Source organism: Pieris rapae, chromosome 13, assembly GCF_905147795.1.
Source record: "Pieris rapae chromosome 13, ilPieRapa1.1, whole genome shotgun sequence".
Taxonomy (NCBI): domain Eukaryota; kingdom Metazoa; phylum Arthropoda; class Insecta; order Lepidoptera; family Pieridae; genus Pieris; species Pieris rapae.
In genome coordinates, this window is record NC_059521.1 from 243,984 (window position 1) to 267,183 (window position 23,200).

Consider the following 23,200-nt stretch of genomic DNA (forward strand, 5'->3'; position numbering starts at 1 on the left):
AACTCTTCATATAATTTAAAAAAATATATATTATTGTAGTAGTTAAAGGCCGATCTGAAAAAATCTAAAAATGTTTTCAGGCGGTGTTCAGCTGGACTACGATCGCCAAGGCCATATGTTATACTGGCTTCAATCAATATCGGGAGATAGCGAGGATGACGAAAACTGCACCGTGTACAACATGCCGTACGGTGGGGGAAACAAGGTGGAGTTCCTTGGACGGGACAGTGGCGTCGTGGGGGCTCCGTCCTCCATAGCGTTCGACTGGCTCGGACGAAACTTGTACATGGCTAACAGAGTCGCCAGTAACATTGAACTCATCAGAGTCGATGGCAAAGTCAAGTACAGAACTATTATCTTTGCGAACGACGGCAGCAGGAACTCGATCGCCAAACCTAAGGATATATGTCTGGATCCCACCGAAGGGTGAGTACCTATTACTTGCAAAAATTTATTCTCGATACTGAAGAAGAAGTGATAATTGATTTTTTTCCCTTATTTTACAGAAAGATTTACTGGGCCGACGAAGGAGGTTACGGAGTACCAGCGAAGATCGGGAAAGTAAATATGGACGGAACGTACCCGGTCATATTAGTGGACGCTATAGAGAGACCTGCGGCGGTCACCGTCGATATCGAAAAGAAACTTATCTATTTTAGCACCCAGTTCCCGGCCAGCATCAACAGCGTCAACACGGAAGGAAACGACAGAAAGACTATTCTTACGGAGGCGCAGGCCATCGCGTATCCCAAAGTCATCGCCGTCTTGGATTCGAGGCTCTACGTACTAGATCAGCGTTACGAAAAGATTTTCAAGGCCGACCTCCCCAACGGTGACAACGTCAAAGTCATCCTGGACAACGAGAGCGACCTCAAATCGATGACAATATTCCAAAAGAGAAAAACTATTCACCATCCGTGCTTCCAGAGCAACGGAGGATGCGAGCAGATATGCATCCCGAGTGAGGGCGGCTCTCGCGTCTGCGCCTGTTCCGTTGGCTACAGGAAGGAGAACGAAGTGAACTGCGTGCCCTACAAGACGTTCGCGGTGGTCTCGCAGTTGGACATCATCCGCGGCTACGGCCTCGAGGGCAGCGCCGAGGCCATGGTGCCCGTAACCGGCCTCGGACACCACATCCTGCACGTGGACGTCCACTTCGCCGACAACTACATCTACTGGGTCGAGTTCAATCGGGGCACGTGGAATGGAATATTTCGTATTCGCCCCAACGGTACGGAATTGCAGCACGTCATCAAGGATGGCATTGGCAGCAACGGAATCAGAGGTTTGGCCATAGACTGGGTGGCTGGCAACCTTTACTTCACGAATGTATTCCCACACGAAAACTACGTGGAAATGTCGTGGCTCGACGGATCACACCGAAAAGTCATAGTGAAAACGACCATGGACGCCCCGCGCGAGCTGGCCGTCAACCCCATAAAGAGGCTCCTGTACTGGATAGATTACGGACAGTATCCGCGTATCGGCAAGTCGTACCTCGACGGAAGCAATTGGCAAACTCTTGTCACCTCGGGGATATCCAATCCGAGAGATTTGACCATCGATATGCTCACGCACGACGTGTACTGGGTCGATTCGAAACTAGACCAAATTCAGAAAATTTCATACAGCGGCGGAAACAGACAGTTGATACGATCGAACTTGCCGAACCCGATGGGCATAGCGATTCACACCGGCAGCGTCTACTGGGTTGACAGGAACTTACAAACCATCTACAAAGCTTCCAAGCTGCCAGGAAACATGTCTATGCCCGAGAAGTTGAGGACTAATCTTCCCAAACTGCGAGACATAGTAATATTTGACATAAACAGTCAGCCGACAGACGAAAACAATCCGTGTAGGAAACTGGGGAACGGAGGATGTGACCAACTGTGCTTCAGCTTCCCGCCAGATGCCAACAAGGGATACACGCATCGCTGCGACTGCGCCACTGGACAAATTTCAGCCAGCAATCCCAAGAAGTGTGACGTGGTCGATGAGTACGTAGTCTTCACCACGAGGACTGAAATTCGCGCTATCAATTTAGATCCCAAGTCTACCGGCGTACCGTTCAAACCTATCGGTAACCTTACAAACGTAGTCGGGGTGGAGTTCGATTATGCGAATAATCAATTATTCTTTACGCAAATACGACCATGGGCTAGAATAGCCTCTATGTCTGCAAATAATCCGGATCCCTCGACTATTAAAAATATCATCAACAAAAATATAAATCCGGAAGGTATCTCCTACGATTGGACCCAAGAAAAAATCTATTGGACTGACAGTTCAAATAACTCTATCTACGCCATGAACTTAGACGGCACCGAACTAGTGATGATCGCGAGAGTCGAGCGGCCCAGAGCCATCGTCGTCGACCCGTGCAACGGAACCTTATATTACACTGATTGGGGCCGCTTCGGGACGTCCGGTAAGATATATAGGACTACTATGGCTGGTTCCTTAAAGAAAGCCATCATCGATAAAGATTTGTCCCAACCTAGTGGGTTGACCATTGATTTTGACGAAAATATGTTATATTGGACCGATGCCGTACGAGAAAAGATAGAGCGATCAAAATTAGACGGTTCCGATAGAGAAGTTCTTATATCGGCAACGATTTATCCATTCGCTATAACAGTGTTCAGGAACTATATTTACTGGACCGACTTACAGTTAAGAGGTGTTTATCGAGCAGAAAAGCACACGGGCGCCAATATGATCGAAATGGTTAAGCGACTCGAAGACTCTCCGCGAGATATACACATATACAGTAAAAGCAGGCAGAAGTGTCATACGAATCCTTGTGAAATCAATAACGGCGGTTGTGCTCACAGCTGTCACCCTGCCCCCAATAAATCTGTTGAATGTAAATGTGACGATAACACTAAGCTAGTAAATGAGGGTCGAATGTGTGTGCCGAAGAACATAACGTGTGACCCTAGCAAATTCTTCTGTGCGAACGGTAAATGCATCAGTCGCATGTGGTCTTGCGACGGCGACGACGACTGCGGAGACAACTCGGACGAGGACTACAACTACTGCGCCTATCACTCGTGCTCGCCCAACGAGTTCCGCTGCAATAATGGCCGCTGCATATTTAAGTCTTGGAAATGCGATCACGAGAACGACTGCAAGGACGGTTCCGATGAGGAGAGTTGCGTTTATCCACCGTGTGCACCGGGAGAATTCACTTGTCTCAATTCGAGGTGTATTCCTATGTCGCAGGTCTGCAACGGAATAAATGACTGCAAAGATAATATAACTTCGGATGAAACTCACGAACGATGCCCGAGGAATACTACTTGTCCTCCTAATCACCTGAAATGTGAAAAGACCAATATTTGTGTGGAACCGTACTGGCTGTGCGATGGAGATAATGACTGTGGAGATAATTCGGATGAAGATCCTCTACATTGCGCTCAACGAACGTGCCCTCAGAACAGTTTCCGCTGTCCGAACCATCGCTGTATTCCCGCCACCTGGTACTGTGATGGAGACGACGACTGTGGAGATGGAGCTGACGAACCACCGGAATATTGTCGTTTAGAAGGCCGAACGTGCTTCGGTGATTTGTTCACCTGTGATAATGGAAACTGCATTCCAAGAATTTATATCTGTGATGGAGACAACGACTGCTTAGATAATAGTGATGAAGACCAACGACATCAATGTAACGAAAGGAAATGTGATCCTGAAACTGAGTACACCTGTGAAGAGAACAGGCTCTGGAACAGAGCTCAGTGTATTCCTAAAAAATGGCTTTGCGATGGTGATCCAGACTGCATTGATGGCGCCGATGAAAACTCAACAATTCACCATTGTTCTACACCGACACCGTGTTCGGAAGATCAGTTCCAATGTAACAACGGAAGGTGCATCAACTCCGGTTGGGTTTGTGATCACGATAACGATTGCGGCGATGGTTCCGATGAAGGAAAGCAATGTAACACAAAATACAAAACTTGCACAGATCAAGAATTCCGCTGTCAGAACTTCAAGTGCATCAGAAATCACTTTAGATGTGACGGCGAAGACGACTGTGGCGATCATTCGGATGAAGTAGACTGTGTTAAGGATAACAAAACGTGTCCAAACGGACAATTCAAATGTAACAACGATCAATGCATCGACAACAAGTTGGTCTGTAACAAAGTATCTGACTGCACAGACGATTCTGATGAGCCGGCGCACTGTAACGTCGACGAATGTGCCAAGCTGGAGATCAATCAATGCGGACATAAATGTATCGATACTCTGACGGGGTACTACTGTGACTGTAACCACGGGTATAAGCTGTTGGCCGACGGAAAGGCATGCGCGGACATCGACGAGTGTCTCGAGACACCCGGAGTCTGTTCGCAATATTGTTCCAATACACCTGGTTCATATTACTGTAAATGTAATGACCAGTACTATGAAAGGGAAGCCGACGAGCACACGTGCAAACGAAAGGACAACATTACCGCATGGGTCATATTCACTAACAAATACTATGTCCGAAACATGTCGACTGACGCAACCCTGTACAATTTAGTACATCAAGATCTCATGAATGTAGTAGCTATAGATTTCGATATAAAAGAACAAAAGATGTACTTCGCTGATGTTTCTGCCAAAACCATTTACAGATCGGACTATGCTGATCCAAACCCCACCAAGGAGGTAGTAATCAGACACGACTCCCACGGCCTAGAAGGTATAGCAATAGATTGGATCGGCAGAAAAATCTATTGGTTGGATAGACATTCTAAGAATTTGGATGTAGCCGAGTTAGATGGGACTAGAAGAAAAACGCTCAAAACAGGCATAGCTGACCCTAGAGCCATCGTAGTGCACCCTGGAACTGGGTACCTCTATTATACATCGTGGCACTTGCAAGCTTATATTGGTAAATTGGGTATGGACGGATCTAACTTCAGCACTATCCTGAACTGGGAAAACGATATTGCGTGGCCAAACGCCTTGACAGTGGACTACTTCACCGACCGAATATACTGGGCCGACGCCCACTTGGACTACATCGGATCGGCTGACTTAGAAGGAAAACACAGGCACGTCGTCCTGTCCGGTAGTAAAGTGCCTCACGTGTTTGCATTGAGTCTTTTTGATGATGAAATATATTGGACCGACTGGAACTTGAAAGCTATCAGCAAAGCCAATAAGCATTCCGGAGAAAATTTAACTTTACTGAGAAACACGACTCACCGTCCGTACGACATTCACGTCGTTCATCCTCTTCGGCAACTGCCTTACGCGAACCCTTGTGGTGACAACAACGGAGGATGTTCACATCTATGTCTGATCGCACCGCCGCACGCCTCGAGTTATTTAAACATTGAGGAGTATGGCGAAGAAGGTGCTACCACATATAAATGCGCTTGTCCAAACCAATTCTATTTAGCGCGAGACATGAAAACTTGTATAGCTAATTGTACGGATGGCCAACACAGATGCAACGGTCGCGATGAAAAGTGTATTCCTTGGTTCTGGAAATGTGATGGTGAGAAGGATTGTATGGACGGATCCGACGAGCCTGAAACTTGCCCGGTGAGACACTGCAGAGCTGGCTCATTCCAGTGCAAGAACACTAACTGTACGCCTGCTGCGACTATATGCGACGGCACGGACGACTGTGGTGATGGCAGCGACGAAGCTCAGTGTGCCCACGAGTGTCCTCTACTTGAATTTAAGTGCAAGACTAGCGGGAGATGTATATTGGATAGTTGGAAGTGCGACGGCGACACTGACTGCAAGGACAACAGTGACGAAGATCCCGCAATGTGTCACAATAGGCCGTGTAAGCCCGACTCCGAGTTTGCCTGCAAGAACGGACGTTGTATTCCGAAATTGTGGATGTGCGACTTTGACAACGACTGCGGCGACGATTCCGATGAGCCGGCTTACATGTGTCGCCAAAAGAACTGCACCACAGGCTGGAGAAGGTGTCCTGGACAATCAAATTACAGGTGTATACCTAAATGGCTGTTCTGTGACGGTAAAGACGATTGCAGGGATGGCTCTGACGAACTACCAGAAAACTGTCCAAGCTGTAACAGCGAAACGGACTTCACATGTGAAAACAAACGATGCATTCCTAAACAATGGCTGTGTGACTTCACCGATGACTGCGGAGACGGCAGCGACGAAGCTGAGGCGGTCTGTCAACACAACTATAGGGAGTGCTCGGAGTCCGAATTCAAGTGTGGAAATGGAAAATGCATATCGTCGAGATGGCGCTGCGACCACGAAGATGACTGTGGAGACAATACTGATGAGATGGACTGCGGAGGTTTCAAGTGTAAGAACGGCACGTTCCAGTGTAAATCGGGTCATTGCATTGCAGCCTATTTCCGTTGCGACGGCGACAGAGATTGTAGAGATTTATCTGATGAGATCGGCTGTCCTCCAAGATTCCCTGGCGGCAGATACTGTCCCGAGAGCAGGTGAGCGCACAGTTGAAATTTCGATAAGAACATCGACTCCTTCTACGATCTATAACATAGAAATAACGCAAAATTTCATTTCTTTTGTTTAGATTCCAGTGCAGTAACAACCTGTGCGTAGCGCAATCGGACTTGTGTGACGGGACGGACGACTGCGGTGACGGCTCAGACGAAGCGGCCTCCATTTGCACTAACTTTAACTGCGACACCCTCAGACGCTTCCATTGCGATAACCATCGATGTGTGCCAAGGTTATTGCGACGTTCTTTTTGATTCTTTTGGGGATTGATGATTGTTGATGTTTATTAAAATAATATATCGTAAAAGGTACCAAGTCTGCGACGGCATAGACAACTGCGGCGATGGCTCCGACGAAAACAACATGACGCTATGCGCTGCGCGTGCGCGGCCGTGCGACCCGCTGACGCAGTTTCAGTGCGCCAACCGCCGCTGCGTGCCCCGCACTGCTCTATGTGACCACAACGACAACTGCGGAGACGGCTCCGACGAACGCGGGTGCCACTTTGCCCATGCTTGCACCGTCCAGGAAAAAGGTCATTTCGATTATTTAATTCATTAAATATTAACCCTTAGCACCACACGCTACTTCTGGCCACGCAACTACACACGTGGGGGAGCGTGGTCCCCCAAAAAGAAAAATTATATATCAGTGCCATTTTTGTCACAAGACCAGTTTCTTTTTAACGAAATAAATAAAATGCACTTACTGAATATTATAACAGTATCTATTTATAAATTTAAACAAAAAAATAGACATTTCTAGTGTCATACAAAATAACTTACAAAAACTACTAAAAATTTTAAGAGGTAACTTTAGGAAGAAGTTGTGACTTAAAATTAGGGACAAACTATAAATTGAGTCTTTTTATGTAGTTACTCTAATCTTATTAATTACAAAACAAGCATTTAAATCTTCGAAAATACTCAAACGTCTAAAATCACAAGAGGAATGAACATAGTACCTAGCAAATATCAAAAATCAGTCAAGTTGAGGAACATTTTTTTTCAGTCTCCATATTTTCCATGAAAATAAAAATAATAGCCTAATTAATGTTTTTTCTGACATTCGACAAGCCTCTAGCATCTTCTCTTGCAGATTTGAATATGCCTCTTAGAAACATCAACCCAATAAATGCAAAAATTTCGTCTCTATTGACATGGTAAGTGTAGGCTGAGTCAGATGTATGATTTTCTGAATAATTTGTGATTTTTTCATTCGTATGTTCTAAAATCAAATCAATCATATCTTGAGTAAATAGACAAGACCATGCTTCCAATGGAGGAGACATTTCATTCTTGGCTTGTGCAGGGCCTTTCAGACCAGGCAAATGAACAATAATGTTATGAGCTGGCACCCGAGTGATCACCGATCGTGACGGTGGTACTGTTTACCATTTATATCTGTTTTTGCCATAATAAGCATTGCTGTTTTGGCGTTGTTCATAGTTGTCACTTGAGTCTTCGTTTTCAGAGATACTTTCCGCTTCTTCACTTTCGGTATCGTGATCACTGATTTCAGACTACGCGTCACTCAAATCCGATGATGGTTCCGGAAAAAATGTCCTCATTCTCATTTTCATCTAAGTCTAACTCATTTAAGACATTTTCTATCTGTTGGGGATTCAAACTTTTATCCATACTGCGCAACTAACCTTAAAAGAGGCAAATAAATAAGAAAATGATACTACAAATAAACTAACGTAATTACATTCGTGGGGGACTAGGCTCCCCCATCGACTCATACCTCTTAAACTAAGAACAGTATCCAGGTGCGCATCAACTCCCCGCGAGATCTTGGGCGGCACTGAGAATACCCGAAAACTCAAGCGCATCGGGTTTAAAGTACTTAAAATATTTGCTACAATCGGTGAGGTGGGGGACCTAGGTCCCCTGCGTGTGGTGTTAAGGGTTAAGATAGATCGACGACAGAATTCAACTTAAGTTTCAGCCTGTGTCACAAGATCTCACAAAATCTCTGAGGCGTAGAAATGATTTTTCACCGATCTATAAATACAATATGAGCGAATCAAAGTTCCAAAATTCGTAGGTGGTTGCGAGCATCTGTGTAGCAACCTGACAGGCGGCGGATACATCTGCACCTGCTTCCCGGGATGGATCATCTCGCCCGCAGACACCAAGCGCTGTGTGGACGTCGACGAGTGTGCCACCGGCGACCACCACTGTGCCCACCTCTGCACCAACCTCGCCGGGAGCTACTCCTGCGCCTGTCGAGATGGATTTAGGTATTGTTTTCTGTCCGCACAGCTTTTTATTTATATTTCTATAGAGCGTCGTATCGCAAAATCAGCCTTGAACTAAATTTAAAATGATTTGCAGATTGGCTGATAACTTCTCTGGGGTGTGCAAAGCGACAGAGGGTGAAATCATTCTGATGTTCGCCAACGGACCCGAAATACGCGCCTTCATCCAGGACAAGAACGAGGAGTTCGACGTCATCTCCTCCGAAAAGAGAATCGAAGCGATCGACTACGATCCAAAACAGGAAATGGTATTCTGGGTGGACAGCTACGACAAATCCATCAAACGATCGTACATGGTCAACGCTCTCAACGGGCAGGTCAAGAGCGGTTTTGCGCAGGATTTAAAGAGCAAAGCGAACGCCAAACCGACCGCGATCGCCGTCGACTACGTCGGAGGAAATCTGTACTGGACGGAGGCCGATCGGACCGGCTCCAAGCCGAAAGGCCGAGTGATGGTCGCCCGCGATGATGGACGGTACAGACGCGCGCTCGTCTCTGCCGGAATCGAAGCGCCGACGTCACTGGCCCTCGACCCGCAGGCGGGCAAGATGTACTGGGCGGACGCCGGTTCCGCTCCCAAGATTGAGACCGCGTGGATGGATGGCTCCAAGCGCCGACCCATCGTGACGGAGAACGTCAGACATCCGTCGGGGCTGGCGATCGACTATGCCATGGAGCACACTATCTACTGGGCGGACACCAAGCTCAACACGATCGAGTCCATGAGACCGGATGGTTCCAACAGACGAACGGTGCTCCAGGGTGAGCTGCTGAAGCACCCCCTGTCCCTGGACGTTTTCGAATCGTCGCTATACTGGGTCACCCGGGACACGGGAGAACTGGTGAGACAAGACAAGTTCGGAAGGGGAGTGCCGTTTGTCATATCGAAGGACCTCGCAAACCCGACCGCCGTCAAAGGTGAGTAAAAATCCTATTGACGTCGCTTACATTCTCAAACGTAAATGCTAAACGTGACGATGACTCGCAGTGTACCACCCCTCCCGCTACAACACCTCGTTGGCTCGGTCGGCCTGCGGGCGTTCGCCGTGCTCGCACCTGTGCTTGGCGGTGCCCGCGGGACACCGTTGCGCCTGCCCCGATCAGCAGTACGCGCCCAAACGGGCCACCGGAGACCAGCCTTGCGACGCAGGTAACGATCCGACACGCTCACACCGCTCTCGGTGCCGATTGAAATCAGCTCACCGACAAAACAAACACTTTTCCAGCCGTGGAGCCTTCCCGCGCTCTGCCTCTGGCATGTCCGTGCGAGAACGGAGGCACTTGCATCGAAGGTGACGACGGTGCGGTCTCATGCGCATGCCCCCCCGGTCTCGACGGACCCCGATGCGCTCGCGGAGAGGGAGCGTCGGGTGGCAGCTCCAGGGCGGGAGCGGCGTTACTCGTACCGCTGCTGCTGGTGATCCTGTTGGCCGTCGCCGGTGCTGCGGCTTGGTTCGTCGTGAGGAAGAGGCCCTTGTGAGTGACTTATTCATGTTACTACTTTGGACTGAATATAAAAGGCCTCATTTGATACGAAAGAAGTCAAAACCACTAGTACAAGCGGCTCGTATCTACAATTTATTTGAGCGCAACTTTTATTTATTTATTTATTTTCCATTAAATTTTCCTATCTTTACAGTTACAACTAATGCGATAGAATTCCATTATATTACCCACACCAACTAACCTACATACAAACATTAAAAAATTAAACTAAAATTCCTAAATCTTATAACTAACAATATAGCAAGCAACTCTTGTGAACTCAGCCAGCGTACAAACAAATAGGTCCACCTCAATGGAAATTTTGTTAATGATCTGTATTGCTCGCGTGAGTGGCGCTTTGCTAACCAAGTTGGAATGTGCGCGCAGTACATCCTAAAGCTTAGGCGTAAGCCTCAGGTTTCTACTTGGTACCCGTAGACCCAGTCTCTCCATTATATCCGGATTATTGATGATTAACTTGATGTTTCAGCGGCAAAGTCAGCGGACTGAGCAGTTTGGCTTCGTCTCAGAGCGTGTCATTCAGACCAGGATCTAATGTGGAGTTAGGCGGCGTGGCCACTCCGGGCCCCGCGGGCCCCGCCTCTTCCCACGCAGACTTTTCTCTGGAGCCCCGTAAGGGCAGGGACTTCACGAACCCTATGTACGATGCCGTCACCAGATCGGTTCTACCCGAACCGGAACCGTTGCGTAAGTTTTACAGTAAAAGGCGCTTTGAAAGAGTTAGCTTCAATTAGACAATTTTCACTTTTCTCAATAAAAATCATCGCCCCGGTAAAAAGGTTTTCATTCCTCAGCCGGAATATACGAAGTACCCGAGGAGCTGAAAGAAAAAGTTGTATCGGCGGTCATCTCACCCTCGTCCACCGAGACTCGCGGGGGCCCCGGCAAGAGGCCCCGCGCCCTGGACCCCGCGGCCGACACCGGCGTGGACACGCAGCAGCTGGTGCGCGAGGACCGCGATTGCTAGCGGCGGCCGGCGCGGGTGGCGCCCGCCCGCGGCCCGCCCCGCCCGGAGGCCCCGCCCGGGCCCAGCGCAGCGCGCGCTCTCGTCATTAAGCTGACCACGTGGAGGCCCCGCCGCCGCGCACACTTCGTCCTCTACTGACTCATGCGGTCTATTGACCTCGAATTTCGAAGCCGCACGGGATTCTGCGGCTCCACTCCGCTATGAATTTATTAGGTTTAAGTTTCGAGTGGCCCCTCGTGCGGCTCCGACGTAACTTCCGTCGACAGACAGAATAAATCTTATCTATACCTTTGTTGTCACTTTCTATATATTTTATTTACTGTTTCTATCTCCCTTTCCGTCGCTCTCCTTCCTGAGGCCGTACTTACGCGTCATCTCTGAAACAATCATATCATGGAGTGACCGGCCGAAAGGCCTCTTTCGTTGGACAATAAGACGTAACTATTAGGATAGAGTTTATTTATTTCGTTGTAAGACTATGTAAAGTATATGTTGTGTTTTATTAATGTCTATGGAAGAGAAGATTTGTGGGATCGTCGAGGGTTGCCATAAGACGTGTGACGTATTCTGTTGTTGTTATGTTAAATGTCGATTTTTATAAAGAATGAATTGTAAATATGCAACGTTGTGATGTACGTTTTAACGGGAAATTATATATGTGCTCTTTATTCTATTTAAACGAGTGCGAATACATATTAAGGAATTAATGTTTTAATAGAATCATCACAATCCTGCGTCGGTAGCGTTAGCGGGACGCACCAATGAAGTTATCAAATGTAAATGTTACAAACCTGTCAATATACATAAGAAGATGAAATATTTTTGTATTGGGATTATTATGATATAGAATTTTAGTATAGAGTATTGACTTTAGTCGAATGTAAAAATGAAATAAAAGACAATTAATTTTATTTTTTTTATTCATTCAATATATTTAATGTAGAAATCCTTCTCACACACGATTTAAATCATAATTTCACAATTTGGCAAAGAAAATTTAAAAAGTAAAAACATTGTGTTTACGTGATAAAACTTTAACTTTTCATAACTATATTTTGCTCTTCCTAGAATCTTCAATCCGCATCTAGAATACGCATTTTAATCTATTGTGTCTGTCATGTGCCTTAACAACTTAATCAGTGCCATCTATACTACTACAAGTAAGGTAATTTAGTCAATACTTTTATGAAGGTTAGATAGCTAGCACCATATAAATATAGATGGCAGGAAATACAACGAAAAATTTATTATTACAAATAATGATCCTTTAAAACATTTGAATAATGTTGAAATTACATATAGACAAATAATTTTCTAAAATTTGCTTTGATAGTGTTTTTTTTAATCTGACTTCTTCGTCGAAGATCGTATAATACAAAACCGTAGCAATATGTTATTGTCATAATTTGGCATATTTATGACAATCTCATTATGTCAACAAATATAATTAGATTTTAGAATTATTAATAATAAACTAAATACAGAACTGATTAGTAATATGTAAGACGTTTAAGATTGTTTAAAATTAGTGCAGCCGCTCCATCTTCATACAAATTTCTAAAACACCGTAAACCTCTAGGTATTGAATAAGAATTACATACTTCGCTGTCTGGTCTTGGATTACATAAACTATCAGGTAACCTTTATTTTAAGGTCAAATCCATATTTTCTTCACTACGCATTAAATTAAAGACAATCATCTTATTCCACAAGTGTAACATATACAAATAAGTTGTTTAATAAAACTTTGTGAATGTTGAACGAAATATCGATTCTCATGTGGGTCTAGTCAAATGTCGCGGCCGGTTCCCAACGTTTAAATAATATTTCGTTTTATCTAGTTTTCTGTTATCTAAACTTAATTGTGCTTATATCCAAGTGTTTAAATTGTTTATGGTTTTTATGCGGCAATTTTGTGGCTTTCATTGAAGTTTTAGTGATAGTGACGTATTAAGAGGAGTGTCATTGATTACAGCATGTCATCAGCAAAGATGATAGGTCGCGCGGTTGCCAGTTGCAGATTATCAAGCAAAGGATTACGATCGCAATCGGTAGATTTATCAATTCTACTTTCCCGCAATACATACCCAAATACTAGAACCATGGCTTCAAAGGCAATTACTATGGATAACATAAACCCCAACATTGTAAAGTTAGAATACGCGGTTCGAGGACCCTTAGTAACCCGCGCCGGCGAAATTGAAAAAGAATTGCAAAAGGTACATGTTCAAAATATTTCCTTGAATAAAATTTAAAAGCAAATAAAGTTATAAATGAATACAATTAAAGTTTCTAGCATAGCTAAATGAATCCTTATTATTGTTAATTATGACAACACATTTTAACAAGACTTTTACTCAATTGTAGGTAAACATCAGTTTATTGTATTTAATGTGACTTAATAATATGCACATATGTAAATAACCTTGAAATAAACCATTCACTCTTTCATTAGACCTGACAACTGGCAACTGTTATTAAAACACTTGCTTTTCTATAATTTTACCTGACAGAGCCATTTTAAGATACTGCAAAGCTATAAATAAGTGGTTTATTTGAAGGAAATGTTGGCAAACATTGCAAGCTTTGCCTATTTTCATTCATAAATATAATGTACAGTATTTCCTGTTATAATGTCACTTATATTGTGTCCAAATTAATCATGTCCTATTTCTTATGTAAAATACTTAATATTACACCTAGTGTTATGTATAAAAAAATATATATAAAATTGTCCCACTAACAAAATATTTACATTGTCTTGTCTTGTAAGATAAACTTTTTATGTAATATATAATGTAAAAATTTTAATTATTGCCTACAAGGTTATTTCTAAGGAAAACTATTATACTAATTTATCACTTATAATCACAACCATCACATTTATAAACACTTTATACCTGTAAAGTGATTATACAATAAGGTAAGCTTGGAGATTTACTTAGTTTTTTATAAATACTATATCACTTTTTTATTGTAATAAAAAAAGCTAAGATTTTCATTTGACAGATATTTGTCAAATTGTAGACAAAAGAGAAATTTATTTAAAACTGTGCAATAACAGTGATTGTTTTTTTTATGAATACTAACCATGAGACTGCTACATTTTCAAATAAAATTACTTATCATTCTCATCTCACACTCCACTCATCTCAATCCAAGATAAGCATTTGAGTCAATTGAATGATTGCTGCAAAATGGTGTTTGTAAAACTTACACAATTATAATAAACATTAAGTAGGCATTCTACATGTACGGTATTTTATCATGTTTTATGATGTTAAATAATCAGCAGTTAACAATAAAATTACAAAGATAAAGTAGATTAAACCTGTACAACAGTAAAACACACGTAAGAGTCATTAATATTGTTGAATAAGTGCCACAAAGTAACTAACATTAGTCAAATGTAATGGGCTATGGAATCACAATATATATAGTCTATTACAATTTACAAAGTGTTTAAACCCAGTATCGCTGGCCAAAACACTTTGAGTAAATGGAGTTGTGGAAATTTATGCAATCTTTACAAATTGATTATTAAATCTATTTCTTCAGATCTGTTATCGTTATTGTAATGGATGTCTGATAAGCGACAGTTACGTGTTGAACGTTTAGTTGCGTTGAGTAACGAGTGTGACCTTCAAATTAGCACTAAAATGCTAATGTTTAACTATGATCATTATACATACACTAAAATTAGATCGTCCTCATCCTCATTTACAAAACATATACATTTGAATACATTACATGTAAAATATACAATTATTTAGATGGCTTTTCATCAACTACACTATTTCGCACCGCAAGATTTATTAAATCAAACTAAATCTTAAAAACACAGAATAAAAGTAGATTTAAAGTCAGCCGTAATCAGTCATATAACTAACCTATCCATAGGGAGCCGACAAACCATTCAAAAAAGTGATAAAGGCAAATATTGGAGATGCGCATGCGATGGGACAGCAACCGATCACATTTATTAGACAGGTAATATTTTGAAGTGATTATTTATAAAGTTTTTAAGTGAAAATTATTAAGGCATTGTTGGGCCTCCTGAGTCCAAAAAAAATATTGATTTTCTCGGAAAAAGTTTTGGTTGCTCTAGAGTTAATTATGCTAAAGCTATACTAGAATCTGAATCCTTATTATTTACTAGGTGCTATCATGTGTGGCGAACCCAGAGATAATAGAGAAGGGTAACTTCCCCGATGACGTAAAGCAGCGTGCCAAGGATATCCTCAAAGCTTGCGGGTAAAATTAAGTTGAGACTTATTAAACATTTCTGAGATTGATGAGATATTTGAGTTGATTATACTAAATAAAACCCAATGGTCTCCAATGGTGGCAAAATAAAATATATCCAGATCATGAAAATGTGAGTTAGGAATGTTTTTTTATTGTTGGTTTTATGCCAAGTCAACGTTTCAAATGCGAGACGCAAAGTTAATCAATAATGCGACCTTGAAAAATTTGTCGCTGAAGTAAAAATCTTACAGTAATATGTGAAACAAGTTTTAGAATTCGTTTCCTTTACATCAGTAATTCTGGAGTCAAATAGGGATTCGTCACACGTTTATTATTCGACTCTTCACTATTAAGGCAGTGCATGTAATGAAAAACTCTCAAACAATAAAAATTAAAAAAAAAAACGTATATAACTTTCAGTGGCGTAGCTATCATATGGCCAGGTGGTGCAATGCACCAGGGCCCCGGAGCTCAGGGGGCCCTCAAACCTCAGCTTTGAAAACAATGAGCTACTACACGGAAAAAAAGAAACAGTAAATATCGCAGTGTAAACTGCTTAAACAACGGGGTACCCACTTCATTTTACAGTGGAACAGAGAATTTTCCTGTCCAAACTGAGATTTTAACAGTTACACTGGACTGTTTACAGTTCGATACACTAAATTCATCAATGTTTCCAGTAAAAGTGTTCAACTGTCAAAATTAGATGACATCACCGATTTTCATACTGTACGCAGCAGCAATGGTTACAGTGTTAGTTGTTACAGTATTGACTACAGAGCGATTCATTTAATTTTACAGTGTGGCACGGTTGTTTTACTGTTCTTTATACGGTTAGTGACGTTATCACTAGTGTTGCCCAAAATCGGTCTTGGTCTTGCAGTCTTGGTCTTGGTCTTGTTCTTGCATTTTTGCAAGACCAATATCAATACCAAGACCGCCTTATCGTAGCAAGACCAATACCAAGACTGAAGCCTGCAAGACTTGAGCAAGACAATACTTAAGCCTGCAATACTCTTGCGTCTTGCAGTTAGGACAAACTGAGATTTGGGCGTTATTAAGTAAGTATTTGGTTTCAATCCCGTTTTTGAGAGACGTTCCCCAGTATCAAAACCATAGGTATCGTCATAACTAAGGGCTGAAGTTGTATCTGCAGTTGGCAACGTGCCGCTCGAAGTGGGCGGGGAATTCTGTTAAAAATCGTTTTTTCCATTAATTAATCTCATCTGTATAAAAAATATTTTATATTGTCATGTGCGTCGTTGTTTATATATTCCCTTTTTCTTCTGTTAAACACCTGGAGATTCTAATAGAGACGACGTATGGATTTAGCCTACTAGGGATAAGTTCACTTACTGTTTTCTATTCTTATTCTTATCAATAATTTTGAAGGCCAATATAAGTTCAAACTGCGCGGAAAGAGGGGGGGAGGAGGGCCCGATTCTTTCCCTATGCACCAGGGCCCTTGTCCCCCTAGCTACGCCACTGATAACTTTATAGTATAGATAACGTAACGGGGCTGTCTCTTTTTCCAACAAATAAGTTCAGTGTCCCCGAAATGAACTAACTGTGGGATGCAAAATTGTCCCGATATGAGAAACCGCGCGAAAATTTGAACTGCAGAATATAGAAAATCGTGCCGAGAGTTATTTGAAATCGTACTAGCTATATTAAAACAAATTTATTCTTCTGATCAACTAATTAAACACTGTGGGTATCTATATTTTGCGATTCGTAACTTTTAAGCCAGCTAAATTTTTTAAATAAATAACTTTGATAAAGTGTTATATAATAATATTTAACCTAAATTAAACCAATGTCCCGTTTTGAGTCAAAGAATAAATGGTTACTTTATGTATAGAAGAAAGATCTGACCTCTTTTTATGTTTGCAAGCAAATTATTATATAAAATATCTTATTGACTATATACTCCCAAAAATCAATATAGTTTCTCAAGGCCTTTTTTCTAGTTCGTGCTATTGATTGTTTGCCTTTCATGAATTTCCATAGGGCCATTGCACTATTCATGCTGCTATAACTACGACGCTACAACAAATGGCAATAATATAATAACATTTTAGTTATGCACACGAGGACAAAACATTTTATAGAAAATATCACCAATTAATATTATTAATGGTGATTGGTTAATTCCCACTCCAGAAAACATTAGTGTAGATTAATTCATTATGTTTTGAGATGCTAATGGAGGTTAATGTAATGTCTATTTTTATAAGTTTATTAATTATCGTAATTCATATAATATAACAAATAGGATTACATAATTATATCCAATAAGGAATGTATTAAAAGGCTTTATGTTTAAGCTCTTAGCCAATAACAGTTTGTCAATTGAAATTAAATCAAACATCTCAGTCACATAAGGATACCAATCTGATCGCCTAACTAGGGAAACGTGGTAATTACATTAATCAAGAAACGACAATGTTAGTTTAAAGATTTTATTACAAGAAGGAAACTCAATCTGCGATTAGTGTAGCCGCGATGAAGGTCAAGTCACAATACGTCGTTTAAAAGTTATTAATTTAATTATAATTTATAATCAAATTATTAATCGGATACTTAATATTATTATACACAATAATACTCCATTTCGTAATTAATTCAAAGAGGTGTCACATAAACAGACGAATCAAATAAACAGTTTATCAGAATGATCTACAGTAAATTTGCCTAGAGTCAGTTAATAGAAAAACAAAATTATCAGCATTACTAATTTTATAATAAAACCAATAATCAGACTTTAGAGTCAGGTGATTCTAAAGTCTGATTATGTATTATTATGAGTATAAAAATGTCGTACTAATTGTAATAATACTTTGAAAACATTATGCAGCAGGAAACGAGTTGATTAGTCGGTGACCTCTGTAGCGACACACTAGAATATATATACACGCAATCTTTATACAGAACTATTACTACTACTTAGAACTATATCTATAACTATAAGTCATGAAGTGCAATCTCTATAGGGGTCACTTATCGGTCGAATCTTTCTGGAGTAAATTGTAAATAGTTATTATGAAATATATGACGTAACCAAAGAACTAGTTTGAACCGGACATTCTTTTGATAAATATTACAAAACATAAGTAAAGTAACCTATATATTATTTTTTGTTTTAACCTATTATTTGTGCATTATTTTAGCGAAAGAAAACGTCTTGCGTTATTAACTAAAGCATTTATTTTTATTGTTTTAAGAATTATAAAATATCATCAATATTTGCAATAATGTCTGCGTTTGTCGTAAGCAGATAAATTTGTTTATTTATTGACTACCTATACAATTTTCTAAAAAATATTTTGTTGAGTCGTTTGGGGCCAAGAAATTATATGGAATTTATAACTTAACAGTTCAAATAGATCTGCTATGTATTTATTATTATTGAATTACCTAAATAACTTGACATTTCAATTGGTTTTCGACAGTCGTGGTAAGCGATGGACTGCCACAACATACGTTTAGATAACTATTGGTACGATTGAAGTCTATTGAAATAATTTAAGAATCATAAACTATGATAATTATGTCCCAGGGGTGGTTCGGTGGGTGCGTACACGGTGTCTTATGGTATCGAAATGATCCGACGCCACGTGGCGGAGTACATCCAGAAACGAGATGGGTTTCCCTCAGACTGGAACAACGTGGTACTGGTGGGCGGCGCCTCTAATGGGATAAAGAATTGCCTTCAACTCCTCGTCAATAAAATCAATGGCAAGAGCTCAGGTGAGAAACTAGTTATTAGCTTTACCTACCCTGTATAGTGTATACATATAGTTATGTTAGCCAGTGCCTGAGGATTTACAAAGAGAGACCTTTTTCGAAGTAACGCGTCGAGCCTAATATATATGATAATTAATATTTCCTTAGCCGTGATGATTCCCATCCCTCAATACCCGCTGTACTCGGCGTCTCTGGCCGAATACGGACTGGAACTAGTCGGGTACTACCTGGACGAAGAACGCCAGTGGGGCCTCAGCACCGAGGAACTGGAACGGTCGTACGCCGGAGGGCAGGAGAAGAATAATGTTCGGGCCATAGTTGTCATAAACCCCGGAAATCCCACCGGTCAGGTGTGTACCCATTCAATTCCTTTAAAAAAATGCTTTGATCATATCGTATATGTATGTTATCACGGTTCATTTGTTGTGTATTTTTATTAATTATTTAAAATATGTCGATTCATTTAAATGTTATAATTTATTTTTTGATCAGTCAACGAATTTACTTAGTTATATAATTTCCACAGTTAATGAATAGAAACGTCAAAAAGATGGTAGACAACTAGTCACATATTACCTATATGTTTTGTTTAAAAAAAATTGCAGGTGCTGACTAGAGAAAATATCGAGTCAATAGTGAAGTTCGCGCACGCGCACAACCTCTTCATATTCGCCGACGAGGTCTACCAGGACAACGTCTACGCCGAGGGCAGCAAGTTCTTCTCCTTCAAGAAGGTGAGTTAGACTGATGGCCATGGCCGCTTAAACTCTTATTTAAATTATTCAATAACTCGAATATTCTTTACCAGGTGATGATGGAAATGGGTGAACCTTACAACAAGATGGAGCTAGCTTCGTTCATGTCTGTCAGTAAGGTAATAGTGAATTTAATTTCTGGCTGGAATTTTTGTGAACCGACGCATTGCTTATGAATTTTTAACTGTGACATGCTTCAGGGCTACATGGGCGAGTGTGGTCTCCGGGGTGGATGGATGGAGCTGGTGAACCTCGACCCGCAAGTGCAGGCCAACCTCTTCAAAGCCATTTCCGCCATGCTGTGCCCGAGTTCCTTGGGGCAGAGCGCCGTCGACTGTGTGGTTTGTATTTAAGGCGTTGGCAACATTCAAACAGGATTTATTTACCATTTATGACAAGTGGCAAAGCGCACATCTTCTGTCTTTGATTATAAATAATAGTAATGAACAATTCGTATGCTATTTTAGTATAGCCACACTAATTGTTGAAACACTGGAAAGGCAAATAAAGGATAAATTTATTTAATTGCAAAACTCCAAAAATGCTGAATTGGTCTTTTGGAAACATGTAATAAGAAGTATACTGTAACTTTTATTAATATTTGTTTAATAACTTATGGCGTATAATTCTTATTTTATAATTATTTGTCTAAATACAATTGTTTTATTTTTGCCATAAAAAATTAAAAAAAAATCTTGGATGGAGTGATTTCGAAAAATATTGTTAAAATTAATATTATTGGTGTGATAGTATTATAAATGTTAACAGGAATTTGATGTCGGCTTTTTTATCTAAATTACTTTTACCAGCAAGTATATTTGAATGCCACTTCAGGCCAAACCCCCGGCGCCGGGTGAGCCTTCGTACGACCTCTGGATCAAGGAGAAGACGCAGGTGTTGGATTCCCTCAACAAGAGAGCCAAGATGATCGCAGAAACCTTCAATCAGATGGAAGGCTTCAAGTGTAACATTGTTCAGGTATTACTCAATGTTATTTTAAAGTATTTGTGACTTTTTCACTGTTTTCGGCCAGTCCAATGCAGCAGTTTAAAATATTTGTATTGCAGGGTGCCATGTACGCGTTCCCCCAAATCACGCTGCCCCCAAAAGCCATCGAAGCGGCGAAGAAGGCCGGCAAAGCCCCCGACGTGTTCTACGCCTTCCAGTTGTTGGAGAACACCGGTGCGTATTCCTGTATTGCATTCGCTGTATATTTTTTTGGCTCCAAATAGACTTTGTCTCACAAAAATCTTGGTTGACTTGACCGTCTTGATTTAAGTGAAATTAAAATGCGAGTTCAGTTGTATATAACCACTTGTGAATATAATCGATCGAGCTCAAAATTGGAATATTATATAATCTGCATCAAGGATTGGTTTTTATCTATCTTTTTGGGTCAGTGACATATCCGCGACCGCGAAAAAAATGTTTATTTAACGATCAGCTGTACCTGGGGCCGCGCCATCTGCCGAAAGCAAGTAATAGTAATGGCGGAGACACATGACAAGCAATATTCGTTCCCAATTGCATTGTTTTTTTACAAAAAAATAAATATGTTGCGTGTTCCCGAATCGGAAAAGCAGATAGGCTTTTTATCGACGCAGGCAGAGGGCAAAGCAAAGAATATTGTATATCCACAAGTTTAACTATAAGTTTAATAATTTTTGTTATATTTGTGGATTTACATATATATCAAAATTAAATTTACAGATATATATTGAAATGTATTCTTTGTTTGGTTTCTCATTTTTAAACCATTCAGTCAAAATGCCATAGCCAACAAGCCAAAGTGAAGGGTAGCTGGATACAGCTAGTTAATAATATATAAACAAAACTATTCATTGTGAATCTCATACCAATGCATACAAAAACCGTGATAAACAGTTTAACAGTGTATCGTGATAAAAATTTCCTAGATTTTTTCCCATAAAACTATATTAGTTTGAATGTTTAATATGGACAAGAGTTCCTAACGGTTTCACAATCTTCCAGGTATCTGCATAGTGCCAGGCACGGGCTTCGGCCAGAAACCGGGCACCTACCACTTCAGAACCACGATCCTCCCGCAGCCCGCTCTCCTCCAGGAGATGCTGGACATCTTCAGAACCTTCCACGAGAAGTTCACCAAACAGTACTCGTAGGTTCCTAGCCCGTGTCGATTGTGTTATTTATAATGACTTCACCTGCTTAACGTATCTATTAGGGTATTTCTGAGTAAACTTGCAAACCTGTCGATTTCAAGGACTCCTCGAAGCGCCATCAGCTATCGATGTGTACAACTAAGACATATATGTCAAAACATATGAGATATAAATATTGCTGAAGGAGTGCTTATCGATGGAATATAGTTAAATTAAGTTGTGTTCGCTGATATTTTGTGATAACCGAAAGGGTGATATTAATGTTTTTAATCATCTGCTTGTATTTATTACTTTTAATATTTTATTGTTTGAAATTCATTCACTCGCTTGACTTTTTGACGATTGGTAGTTTTAGTAAGTTCCGAAATGTACGATCGGGGTTTCTATAAAGATATCCAGTCTGCCATTATCTCTGAATTGTGAAGCACAAATAGATAGACATTTGAATAGATAGACAAATAAATTTTAAGGAGGCCTAAGGCTCGAGAGATGCAAGAATGTATTCCGTACGAATACGTCTAAAAGTGACCAGCGAGACTGAAATTTAAAGCTTCGTTACAGCTTTGTCTATTTATTCAATAGCCATAGAAAGTTCCTAATTGTTTAAATAAAATTAAGCCAAAATTATGCATTTTACACCATGGATTTTCGTTGTTTTCCACATGGAGAGATGACATTCCGCTACAGCGCTACCGATGAGATTGTTATACTGTTAATAAATATATATTACAAGGGTTTCTTTTATTTGACTGACTGACTTGACTTATTGTCCTATAACCTATATATATATATATATATATAGTACACATAGGGCCATACCCAGGACTAGTCAAAAGAATTGTAAAAATAAAAAAAAGTATCTAAATAGCATCACAACGCCATCTAGTATATAAGTACAGAACTAGCAAAATTATCTTTTATTTTGTAAAATAGCGAGGTTTTACATGTTTCAAAGTAGGAATTATAATGATACTGATCGCCGAAAGCGTTCTCCTCAGAGGGCATAGCAGCACACATTATGAGGGACTGTCAATCTAGGTGGAAGACTGAACGCTTACTAGCAGATATAGCCAAAAATACCTCCAATATAATATTGGCATATGTGCCA

General features: G+C 40.9%; 2 protein-coding genes across 2 annotated transcripts in view; both read left to right on the forward strand.

The window, feature by feature from the left end:
• Positions 1 to 12,112, forward strand: part of LOC111003441 (low-density lipoprotein receptor-related protein 2) — an 87,225-nt gene extending 75,113 nt beyond the window's left edge. The window contains exons 18-27 of the mRNA XM_022273953.2: positions 81 to 426; positions 507 to 6,446; positions 6,539 to 6,697; positions 6,774 to 7,000; positions 8,515 to 8,710; positions 8,805 to 9,646; positions 9,717 to 9,878; positions 9,955 to 10,204; positions 10,704 to 10,921; positions 11,029 to 12,112. Of these exons, the coding sequence (XP_022129645.2) occupies positions 81 to 426; positions 507 to 6,446; positions 6,539 to 6,697; positions 6,774 to 7,000; positions 8,515 to 8,710; positions 8,805 to 9,646; positions 9,717 to 9,878; positions 9,955 to 10,204; positions 10,704 to 10,921; positions 11,029 to 11,201 (8,513 nt within the window). The 3' untranslated portion in view covers positions 11,202 to 12,112. The remainder of the gene's footprint in view (positions 1 to 80; positions 427 to 506; positions 6,447 to 6,538; positions 6,698 to 6,773; positions 7,001 to 8,514; positions 8,711 to 8,804; positions 9,647 to 9,716; positions 9,879 to 9,954; positions 10,205 to 10,703; positions 10,922 to 11,028) is intronic.
• Positions 12,113 to 12,649: 537 nt separating this feature from the next.
• On the forward strand, positions 12,650 to 22,824 carry LOC111003492 (alanine aminotransferase 1). Its single transcript, XM_022274019.2, has 12 exons — positions 12,650 to 12,837; positions 13,177 to 13,420; positions 15,102 to 15,191; positions 15,361 to 15,455; positions 19,009 to 19,199; positions 19,344 to 19,546; positions 19,802 to 19,930; positions 20,005 to 20,070; positions 20,152 to 20,292; positions 20,786 to 20,929; positions 21,019 to 21,133; positions 21,944 to 22,824. The coding sequence occupies exons 2-12, from the start codon at positions 13,178 to 13,180 to the stop codon at positions 22,090 to 22,092; spliced, it is 1,566 nt and encodes a 521-aa protein (XP_022129711.2). The 5' UTR covers positions 12,650 to 12,837; position 13,177; the 3' UTR covers positions 22,093 to 22,824.
• Positions 22,825 to 23,200: the final 376 nt, after the last annotated feature.